An 11,931-nucleotide genomic window follows, 5' to 3' on the forward strand; every position below is an offset into this window, starting at 1 on the left:
TCTGTTTTCTCTGTGTAATAATGACTAACAAAAATTGTATTGTTTCTGAAATTTGACAAATAACTAAAGACAAATGGACTTTCATTCACTGTAGATGAGTGTGCTGATAGCTCCTTCTATAAATATATAAATATTACTGCAAGGAGTTACAATTCTAAAAACAAGTCTTTAAAATTTTTTAACTTAGGACTTGAACCAATGAAAATAAAAGGTACGGAATAAAATATTTTTTATTGATCTGGCGAAATATTAGAAGAATTGCAATTAATAATCAAAATTTGAACATAGATTAAAATGGAGTTGAATGTGATGGAGAATGTGATTTTGTAACGGTCGTCAAAAGTGATATTGAGGATGACATTTATAATGATTACATTGAAATAGATGAAGGCCATGATCTTAAAATATATTTATATAAGTGATGTTATTAACCGCGTACGTAAGTGTTGCAAAATATTTAATAAATCGAATGATAAACAGAAATATTGCAAACTATCGTTTTGTTGCAAGAAAAGCATGGAGTTCGTCTTATACATGATTTGGAACATCTTTGTCTAACATGGTAATAAACTTTTTGCGTATTTGTAAATGCGTCAATCATGCACTGCCTGACTTTAACTTAGCCACGTTCACTGACAATGATATCAAACTTTGCACAGATTTCCTTTATTGTGTAATTCCCCAAGACAACTTTATTAAGCAAAGATTCGGCAAACGTTGATAGAGCTTGATGTATAATACAATTTGTCGTAAATAATTTAGAAATAGTGAATAATTAATTTACTAAAGAATTAGTTACTCCTTTTAAAACCCGAATTAATGAACGACATAAAAAGTTCTTAATACGTTTATATTGTATTTGAATTCAGGATCATGTCCAACTAGCTCAATTTTTTTAAAGCATAGATCCAAAACGGAAACTAAAGGTATTGCTAGTTGTTTATTTAGGTGTTAGAGGGAGATAGCAATAATAGTTTTAAGTTTAGCGGGTAAGTAAATAAAACACTTTTTCACTTTCTTTTCAAAAAACGTTATAAATTTGCTATATGTTTATTAACCTTTTTCTTTTATATAGGGTTTAATATAAATATATAGGTTTTAATATAAGTATATATATATATGAATTTTATAAATTTTAGGTTAAGGGTTTTATTTATATTTATATAAATTAGGGTTTAATTCTTTTAACTTTTATGTTTTAGATTTAAGGATTTTTAATTCAATTTTAGATTTAGTTTTTAATTGGTTTTAACTTTAAGTTAAGTTATTTATTTAGATATAGGGTTTTAGTTAGATTTAAGTTTTAACACTTTTAATTGAATTTATAGTTTTTTAATGAGGATTAGTTTTTAATAAACTTTAGTGTTTTTAATTAGGAGTAAGTTTAATTATAAATTTTCACAATTTTTTAATTCTTTAAATATACAATCTGTGATAAAACTTTAAAAACCTTTACTATTTCACGTTAATATTTAAAATACTGGAAGGGTGGATGATATATATCGCTGTTGCTTTTGACTGTGTTTTTCTTTAGAATGAAGTAAAAAGGGATTTTTGTTTCTGTTTGTTTTGTTTTGATGTTGCTGAAGTTGGCTGTAGTTTGAGAGATACCACTGGGGCCGCTTAGCTGACAGTGCTGGTACACTTTGGTACTTTATTGTTCGCAACGTGAACATTCTCCCCCGCCAAGACAGTTCTGAAATATAAAATGGACTTTAGTACATATTCAGTTTTATGGGTACTATATATGGGTAGATAAATAATTTAAGTAAAAAATACTTAGGGTTTTTATTAAAAAGGGTTATCCGGAGTAGGGTCCCATAATGAGCCAACCAAGGGTTGAATCTTGGGCCATCAGAGATCCACCATCAATACGAATAACATTCGATTTGAGAATTGTACTATACATATCACCACCAAGTTCTAGTACAACAGGATCGTTTGAAATAAAATTTGGATCCGCTAAAGCGAGATGACCAAATTTTTCTTTGAGGGATTCCTTAAATAAAGTTGTATATGGCACTTTTGGTAAATCATGGACCACCAGGAGATATATGTCATATTTTATTAATGACGACATGTTTGGGTTTATAATGAGTTTGACATATTTCTTGCCATCCAACTCAAATGTTTCTAACATGGTTTCACGTACGAAGGAAGAAGCTATACGTGATGACGTGGCGCTTGGGTTGATTACTGCCCTGATAGATAGACAGCCTTCTTCAGTCGTCGCATGAACTTCTGCAGTCGGTATTAAAACCTTGTGTAATGACGATGGTAGTCCTAGGGTTGTAACAGAGCCTTGTTGGGTGTGAGGCTTACTTTTAGCTGCTGGCTTCGATTTCTTTACTGTTTGAATAGTTTTGAGAATCTTTTTGTGCCCATGTAAAATTGTGTGGTGTTTCAATCCGCAAACATTACAGCGTGTCTTGTTTGTACATTTGTCCAGCAAATGGTTCCTTGCCAAGCAATTGGAGCAATAATGCAGCTGATGTACAGTCTTATATTTCTGCTGTAGATTAAGGTTTCGGAACTTTTTGCAAGTCGCAATACGGTGGTCAGCTTTGCATATACCACATCCAAAATGACGGTTGTCATTTCCGGTAGCTGCATTGGACGCACGTTCGTTTTGCGGGCGGTTATTTGCCTTGGGAGCTGGTTTAGCTTTGGGTTTGGCTACACGATTCTGTGTGTTTCTGTTACCTGGTGCCATTTTCTAAATGAAAGTAAATGTATAAATGAGTGTGGTAATGTGTTAGAGTGAAGGGTTAGTTACGGATAAGTGTTAAAAAATGGGTTAGTGTTTTGTGAGTATTGGGTAAGTAAATTGAGTAAATGATATAATTAGGGTGTGACTAGTAGTGTTAGTCTAACTAGTGGGTAAAACGACAACTTTAGTTATCGGTCGGATTAAACTTCCTGTTGAGGTTCTCAGTTCAACGACTCTGATACGTCCATCAGAACCGGGAACAGTTTTAACGACACGACCAAGCGACCATTCGTTCGGAGGTATGTTGTCGTGTTTAATGACAACTAAATCATCTACTGCAATTTCTCTCTGAGGGTATTTCCACTTATATCTCTTGTGTAACTCTTTGAGGTATTCATCTTTCCATCTTCGACAGAAGTGGTGATGTTGAATCCTCAGTTTTTGCCATCTATTTGCTATAGTAACGTTTCCATCACTACAATCGGGTTCGGCAGGTGTTAACATGGGTGAACCTATCAAAAAATGACCTGGGGTTAATGGGTTTAAGTCCTGTGAGTTTTCACTTGATGGGCTAAGTGGTCTCGAATTTAGACATCCTTCAATTCTTGTAAGTAGGGTAGCGAATTCTTCAAATGTGTGTCGGGTAATTCTTGACTTCTTAAGATGGCTTTTGAAGCTTTTGACTCCAGCTTCCCATAAGCCTCCCATGTGTGGAGCTCCGGGTGGAATGAAGTGCCAAATCAAGTTTTGAAAACTATTAGCTGCAATAACAGAACTTCTCAATTGTTTAAAGAATTCCTGTCGCTCTTTCTTGAGTAGTTGACAAGCACCAACAAAGTTAGTACCGTTGTCTGAATATATAGCGGCAGGGCATCCCCGCCTCGAAAAAAATCGGGCGAAAGCAGCCATGAATGCTTGGGTAGATAGGTCTGACGTTGGTTCTAAATGAATTGCTTTTGTTGCAAAGCATACGAAGACACAGACGTAACCTTTGGTGACTTTACATGCTCGGGCAGCATACGTTTTTATGTCAAACGGTCCAGCAAAATCAACTCCAGTGTTGCAAAAGGGTCTCGACAATTGAGTACGTTCTGGAGGTAAAGCCGCCATTAATTGGGTAGTTTGGCGATGTCTATATCTTGTGCACTGGGTACATTTATCAACTATGAAGCGTATAAGATTTTTGAGCTTTGGAATCCAATAGCCCGATCGTATAACTCGCAGCATAGCTTGATTTCCTCCGTGTAGAGTTATTAAGTGAACGTGACTTGTCAACAATTTTGTAAAACAACTTTTGTAGGGTAATATAATTGGGTGTCTTTCATCATATGATAAACAGCTTGATTTTGCTAAACGACCATTTGCACGTATAATGTTCTTCGAATCTAAATAGGGTGTTAGGGTAATAAGAGTACTTTTTCCGGGTAGTGGAGTTTTCCTCTGTAAACAAATATATTCTTCAGGGTAATATAGAGTCTGACATATTATTATAAGTTTATCTTTTGTATTAGTAATCTCTTCTGCATCCAGTTGAATACTAGGGTGTGTGAACAGAACTTTAAGTCTGTCTCTGGGTTCAGAATGTGTAACTCGGTCGAGTTCTACTTTTTGATGCTGGTTCAACTTTCTGCGGGTACGAGAGATTCGATCATAGAAACGATAAACATATGAAAAGACTCGAAGAGCTCTAGACCATTTTGAAAAATCCTTAAGAATGTCTATTTGGGTTGTTACTGTGTTTGCGTAACTTTGAGCAGTTTCAGCTTGAGTTATGAAGGGTTGTGTCATAGTTGGCCATTTGGACGCAGATTTCTTTAGCCATGAGGGTCCGGTCCACCATAAACTGTTGTCTATCAGCTCTTCGGCAGTACATCCACGGCTGGATTTTCGTGCGACACGACGTGGTTCCAGTTGTTCACTCCGACGGTGTCCGATATAGTAGCAACACGATGAGCGACAAATGTTTCCCATGATTTTGGATGTTTACTAAGCCAAGCTAAAACAATTGTTGAATCTGTCCAAAAATATACTTGATGTAGGGGTAATTTGAGTTGGGTTAATACATTGTTGACCATGTTTGCCAACAACACTGCACCACATAGTTCTAATCTGGGTATTGACAGAACTTTAATGGGCGCAACTCGTGTTTTAGCGAAGAGTAGGGTAATTATATTTGGGCCATCAATGGGTGTAACTCGCACATATAAAACTGCTGAGTAAGCTTTTTCTGAAGCATCAGAAAAGCCATGAAATTCTATTTTTGATGTGGGTTTAAAATTAATCCATCTTGGGATTCGAATTTTATTTATATCATCATAAAATTTTAAGAAGTTCAACCATTTTGTAAGGGTCAGTGGTTTTAGACATTCATCCCAGTCTGTGTTATCCTGCCATACTTGTTGCATGATGATCTTAGCAGACACAACAATTGGTGCTAACCAGCCCGCTGGATCAAACAGACGAGCGATATCAGATAAGACTGAGCGTTTTGTGTAAGCATTTCTCTTCTCGATAGTGGGTACGCTAAAGAAAAAGAAATCTTCTTTTGCATTCCATCGAATACCTAGGGTTTTAGTATTATGGGAATCTGGAAGGGTTAGTAAATCCACATCGAGTAAATGGTCTTTGGGTAAAATGTTTAACAGATCAGGTGAGTTTGATATCCATTTCCTCAACGGAAATCCTGCGGAATCTAACACCGTAATCATTTCATTTTGAGCAAATTTTGCATCTTCAATTGTATGGGCACCAGACAAAACATCGTCAACATACATATTGTTTTTCAATATATGAGATGCAATCGGGTGGGTAGTTTCAACTTCTTTTGCCAGTTCAAGAAGAGTTCTAATTGCTAGATAGGGTGCGCAATTAACTCCGAACGTGACAGTTTGAAGTTCATAGTCCTTTATGGGTTCATTAACGCTTTTACGAAATAATATTCGCTGAAACGGGGTGTGGGTAGTGTTCAATAAGATCTGCCTGTACATTTTCGTAATATCGGCATTAAAAACGATCTTATAAAAGCGCCATTTTAATATTACAATAGATAAATCCTGTTGTAATGTGGGACCAATAAATAGAGCATCATTTAAGCTGTTGCCGTTCGAAGTTTTGCTGGAAGCATTAAAAACTACTCGAACTTTTGTCGTAACACGATCGGGTTTGACAACAGCATGATGGGGTAGATAATAATAAGTCGTGGAAGAACTGTTTGGGTTAAAATTAACTGCTTTCATGTGACCTAAGTCAACATATTCTTGCAGAGCGTTATCGTACTCAGACTTTAAAGTAGGATTCTTCATCAAATTCTTCTCGTTTCTTAAATATTGTGCCATTGCCACATGGCGTGAGTTTCCTAACTCTAGCTGCGGGGTTCGAAACGGAAGATCTACTTGATAACGGCCATTGGGTAAGCGTTGGGTGGTTTTCGTGAAAATATTTTCACATACAGTTTCTTCTACCGACTTAATGGGTTTTTGTGGGATTTCTTCAATTTCCCAAAACTTTGTTAAGCATTTATTAAGTGTAACTGCGCTGAAATATGAAACAATTGTTTGGGTTCTGTGAGTCTCTTCGACAGGTCCAGTCAAGATCCAACCAAATTCGGTATCTTGAGCTATTAGTGTGTTAAGAAAATCTTTCTTAACGCCAGATTTTAAAATCTGTGGGTAGAAATCACTTCCTATAATGAAGTCGATAGGTCTACTTTCGTAAAACCTTGGGTCTGCTAACTGAATCTGTTCTAAATCTTTTATGATATTTGGGTTTATACTTTGGGTGGGTAATGTTCTAGTTAGCGTTTTGACCACTATCGCTTGGATTTCTAAACTAAAGTTTCTTTGGGTATTGGACCTAAGAGTAACTTCACACATTTTGTTTGAACGAGCTGATACAACTTCGTTCAAACCAGATATTTCAGCTATTATGGGTTGTGTGGGTATGTGTAATTTTCGTCTGAACTGATCAGAAATAAACGAAAAATCTGACGCTGGGTCTATTAGAGCTCGCGCTGGGAATAGAGAACCATGAACTTGGACATTTAAAACAGCTGTTCCTAAAAGCTTTTTCCGGTCATCTAATACGCCATCAGTTTGGTTGGTCAGTGTTGAAAACGACTGCGACACATTCCGTGTTGATGTTGATGGTTGTTCATCTGTCGGGTTAGAGTTCGTACTAGCGTGTGTATTAGAGTTCGACGAGGGTCTGTGAAGAAGAGAGTTATGTCTTCCGCCACAATGTCTACAAGTAAAGGTACTGTGACATTCTTTAATGCCGTGAGAAATCGCTAGACAATTATAGCAACAGCCATTTTGTTTAACAAAATTAATCCTTTCGGCTACTCCCATTGAGATAAAGGAGGGGCAATCTCTCAAAGTATGATTTGCTTTACAAAGCTTACATACAGAGCCATTGAGCTTACTAGTGTTTTGGGTTCGGGTGGAGTTTGAAGGATTTTGTTCGGGTTGAGGCTTTCTCTTGGCATGGGTATCTTTTTTGGGTTCTTGGGTAACATTATTTACAAATGTATTGCCTTTTCGCTCATTTTGGTTCTTACTGTCAGAATTTTGTTTATTTCTTGGGTATGTGTTTGGATTCTTGATATCATTAACAGATTCAAGTCCTTTATATGTGTTTGTCAAAAATATGTCCATTTCAGTCCAACAGGGTATATTGGAACTGTCTCTTAGGGTTTTCTCAAAATCTTCGAGTGTTTCTTTGGGCAGTTTAGACGAACAGAGATATACGAAAATTGGATCCCAATTATCTGTATCAATATCTAGTGTATTTAGATTTGAAATACAACTATTTATTTTTCTCTGTAATTTACGAATAGCTACACCACATTGGACATTGACATATGGTAGATTGAATAAAGTTTTCAATTGTGCATTAATTTGCATGCGTTTATTCTCATATTGAGAAGTTAGCAGTGTCCAAGCGATAACAAAGCCATCGTTTGTCAATGGCGCACTGTCAACTATTTCTTTGGCCTCCCCGCGGGTTTTTTGTTTTAAGTAAAACAATTTTTCTACCCCACTAAGGCGAGAGTTATTACCATAAATGGCTTTGAACATATCTCGGAAAGATGTCCAAGATTTGTAATCGCCATGGAAATCTTGCATGTCGCAAGGGGGTACGCTAAATGATGAGCTAGGTGCTGAGTGGGTTACAGGGGTAGGAGGAGTAGAAGGGGTAGGAGGGGAATTTTTCAAGGTTTCCAGTCGGGTTGCTTCTGCTAGTGCTGCATCAATGGAAATAATTCGAGATCTGAACAGAGATTTGGCTTTGGCGTATTCTCGGGTGAGTTCATCTATGTTGATGGTAGCAGCTTTCTCGGGGTCATCCATTAGTTCAGATTCTCGAACCCATTCATATCTGGTGGAAATCTTGTCCCATATTTCCTCCAGTTCTCGTTTTTGGTACTGGATAGCGGCTAGGGTGAGATATTCATCGACGGTCTTCTTGTAATTGTCTTCAAAGGAAGCTAAGTCCACTTGGATATAGCGCATGAAACTTGCGGCCATTGATTTTAAGGAGGGCATTTTTATAAAAAATTAGTAAACCTCAAAAAAAATTAGGGTAAATGGGTAAAATTTACGAAATAGTTGACGTGGGTTGTGTGTACCAGCGAGTAAATTTCCTATTGGGTGTGTTTTTTACAGTAAATAATATTGTGTTGCAAAAAAACGTCAATATTAAACTTTTTTCAACACTTTTAGAAAAAACCTTGTAAATTTCTATGAAGGGGGTGGGTGGGTTTAAAAACAAGTTTTTCTAATTAAAAGTTTTGAACAATCCGTAAAAATAGTAATTTTCAATAAAAATATATTTAGGAAATTTTTTGTAAATTGTAAACAATTCACTTACCGACTCTGCTGGATTATAGGGTACTATTGTGTTATGTACGTACGTGTGTGTGTTATTCTTTTTTTTACTTGTCGATTCCTCTTTGTGTTGATCTTCCCGCTTAGAGACGATCGACAAGTTCTTGTGTTATTGTTGTTATTTGTGTTAGTGGTTAGTTAAAGAACAAATTATTTGTTATTTTGTGTAAGTAATATTTATGTAAATATTAATGTGTGTATTTTTATTTTTTGCAAAACAGTGTGTTTTAAAAATTATGTGTGATTAAATTTAATTAACTTTAAATATTGTTTGTAAATCACTTATTTGTTTATATTAAATTTTGTATTTAATTATTATTAGTGTTTGCAATAAGGGGGTGGGTTTTGAATGTAATTTTTTTTTTTAAAAAAAATTAATTTTTTAATAAATTTCACAATCACATAAATTTTTTATTTTTAACTAAACCACAACTTTCATTAAATTTTATAATTCGTGTAATTGTATTTTTTTTTGTTTGTTTTAAACAGATTCTGTGTAGCTTTATGTTAACAACAATTAATTTTCACCAAAAAAAATTTTTTTGTCTGAACAATTTTTTATTTCACTGTTACTTGTTTCTTGTTTTTTCTATGTAACTTTGTGTTGTTTATTTGTTCTTGTTCCTTTTTTTGTGAAAAATTGTTTTTATAAATGTTTTGTTTGTTTAAATATTATTTTGTTATTTTTATGTTTATTTAATTACACAATGTTTTGGTTTTTTATTGTAAAATTTTTAAACTGTTTGTTTTGTGGACTGTATTTATTTATTACTTTTCTTTATGGTTCGAATGGACCAATGTTTATTTAGGTGTTAGAGGGAGATAGCAATAATAGTTTTAAGTTTAGCGGGTAAGTAAATAAAACACTTTTTCACTTTCTTTTCAAAAAACGTTATAAATTTGCTATATGTTTATTAACCTTTTTCTTTTATATAGGGTTTAATATAAATATATAGGTTTTAATATAAGTATATATATATATGAATTTTATAAATTTTAGGTTAAGGGTTTTATTTATATTTATATAAATTAGGGTTTAATTCTTTTAACTTTTATGTTTTAGATTTAAGGATTTTTAATTCAATTTTAGATTTTGTTTTTAATTGGTTTTAACTTTAAGTTAAGTTATTTATTTAGATATAGGGTTTTAGTTAGATTTAAGTTTTAACACTTTTAATTGAATTTATAGTTTTTTAATGAGGATTAGTTTTTAATAAACTTTAGTGTTTTTAATTAGGAGTAAGTTTAATTATAAATTTTCACAATTTTTTAATTCTTTAAATATACAATCTGTGATAAAACTTTAAAAACCTTTACTATTTCACGTTAATATTTAAAATACTGGAAGGGTGGATGATATATATCGCTGTTGCTTTTGACTGTGTTTTTCTTTAGAATGAAGTAAAAAGGGATTTTTGTTTCTGTTTGTTTTGTTTTGATGTTGCTGACGTTGGCTGTAGTTTGAGAGATACCACTGGGGCCGCTTAGCTGACAGTGCTGGTACACTTTGGTACTTTATTGTTCGCAACGTGAACACTAGTCATTATTTTTGTAGATTGTTAGGGAGCTAATCTGATCAGAATATTTCTGTTGAAAATTTAATGATGGACTTTATTTTCTAATGTTTTTTTACATTATCAATACTTGAATTGTTAACTTTAACGTTATTTTTTGTTTTTCTTTAACAATAAAATATAAAAAAACCGACATCAAAACTTCATTCTTTACTTTTTTAAAAAAATTTAAATTATTCAAATAATTCGATTAATTTTAAACGTGAGATCGAATTATTCGAACAAGTTAAAATCTCTTATTCGAATTATTCTTTTTATTCGAACAAGAGAAAAATCTAATAATTCGAATACCCTAATACATACGAAGTTTTGGTTGAAATTACATCAATTAATTCTTATTACTAGCTTAAAGGAAAAAAAACAAGTCGCGTGCTAGACCATGCTAAACGAATGCAACTATGTCAGCAACACAAGTATCCACAGAACACTTCTTTATCTTAAAAAGATCGCTTTAAAATATTACAATATGTTCTGGATTGTTGACCATGCTCCATGTTTATCCGTTGTCTATATTGTTTATAAATGCCCATAGCATTTGTGGAAGCTATTAAATTAATTCATAATTATCTTAATTTCAAATTTGATATATAAATCTTCTAATAAACCCAATTTCGGTTAAGCAAAATCCTTTTAATTTCTAATTTTTTTTTTTGGAAAAACTGCATAATATCGCTGCCATGTGTGTTTTCAATTTATTTTAAAATAAACATTTGAATTTAATTACATATTTGCTACGTATCAATGTATTTGCATTTTGTTCAACATCCACAACAATCTGCTGTACAGTACAGTGTTGATAAATTTACAATAATTTAAATAAGAAAGAAGTAGTAGATGAAGAACACAAAGAATATATATAAAAAAACCAAGAAAATTTGTCATCATTTCACATGTGGTAAAACGCTAATGTATTTTATTTTCTACTTTAACCGACAAAAAGAAAGATTCATTTATTCAGTGTGTCGACACACATACGAGATCTCATTTGGCAACAGGACCAAGCAGTTTTAATGGTGGCTATGTTTTACTTTTAGATAATAATTATCATTAATGTGAATGAAATTTATATATTTTTAGTCATATGACAAGTATGGGTATTTTGTATTTCAAAAATAAGTCAATAGATTACATTACTGATTCAAAGTAATGCAGTGTGGAGTCAATTGTCACTTTAGTGTCTCTAAGTAATCTAGAAAGTAGTCTTAATCTATTGTTAGTTCGTGTTTAGTCGCCAGAACAGCAGGGTACATACATTTTCTGCAAAATGCAATACTAACAAACATACAGCCATTCTCATATAGCCAAACGTATTGAAAATTTAAAATACACACTCAGTCCATGGAACAGTGGGTCCAATTTAAATTAATTTTATAATCAAATTAGTGGACTCGGATTTTAAAAATGTTCATTGTAAGGAAGTAGTTAAGATAAACCTCATTTTGACCTAGGATCAAACAAAACTCTCAAATGGTTTGCTCAGCTTCTGTAAGTTAAAATATATAATTAATTTATCGATAACAGAGCAATTGTGAGAATCAGTTGTTCAGTTTGGCTTTAAATTTAAATTGAAACCACAATTGCTTAAATGATTTATCCATTTTGTTTGCCATTTACAATTTTAATTTTACCTTCTGCAAATTAACTTTCCAAAATTTCTAGAACAAGCCATTCACCACTGTGACTTGCTCCCGTAATGTATGCTAAGGAAAATAAACTTAATAAAAGCTACATTTTCATTTATTTTCTCCCTTTATCTTTAGCC

General features: G+C 33.3%; 2 protein-coding genes across 2 annotated transcripts; both read right to left on the minus strand.

Annotated features, from left to right (window-relative positions):
• Positions 1 to 2,869: 2,869 nt before the first annotated feature.
• On the minus strand, positions 2,870 to 4,498 carry LOC135949899 (uncharacterized). Its single transcript, XM_065499351.1, has one exon. The coding sequence runs from the start codon at positions 4,496 to 4,498 to the stop codon at positions 2,870 to 2,872; it is 1,629 nt and encodes a 542-aa protein (XP_065355423.1).
• A 65-nt stretch (positions 4,499 to 4,563) lies between these two features.
• Positions 4,564 to 8,253, minus strand: LOC135949900 (uncharacterized). Its single transcript, XM_065499352.1, has one exon. It carries the CDS (start codon positions 8,251 to 8,253, stop codon positions 4,564 to 4,566), a length of 3,690 nt encoding a protein of 1,229 aa, XP_065355424.1.
• Positions 8,254 to 11,931: the final 3,678 nt, after the last annotated feature.

Source organism: Calliphora vicina, chromosome 2 (genome assembly GCF_958450345.1).
Source record: "Calliphora vicina chromosome 2, idCalVici1.1, whole genome shotgun sequence".
Lineage (NCBI taxonomy): Eukaryota > Metazoa > Arthropoda > Insecta > Diptera > Calliphoridae > Calliphora > Calliphora vicina.

Excerpts from the sequence above, each read along its gene's own strand:
- LOC135949899 (XM_065499351.1), bottom strand. The coding sequence starts at position 4,498 with ATGACACAACCCTTCATAACTCAAGCTGAAACTGCTCAAAGTTACGCA.
- LOC135949900 (XM_065499352.1), bottom strand. The coding sequence starts at position 8,253 with ATGCCCTCCTTAAAATCAATGGCCGCAAGTTTCATGCGCTATATCCAA.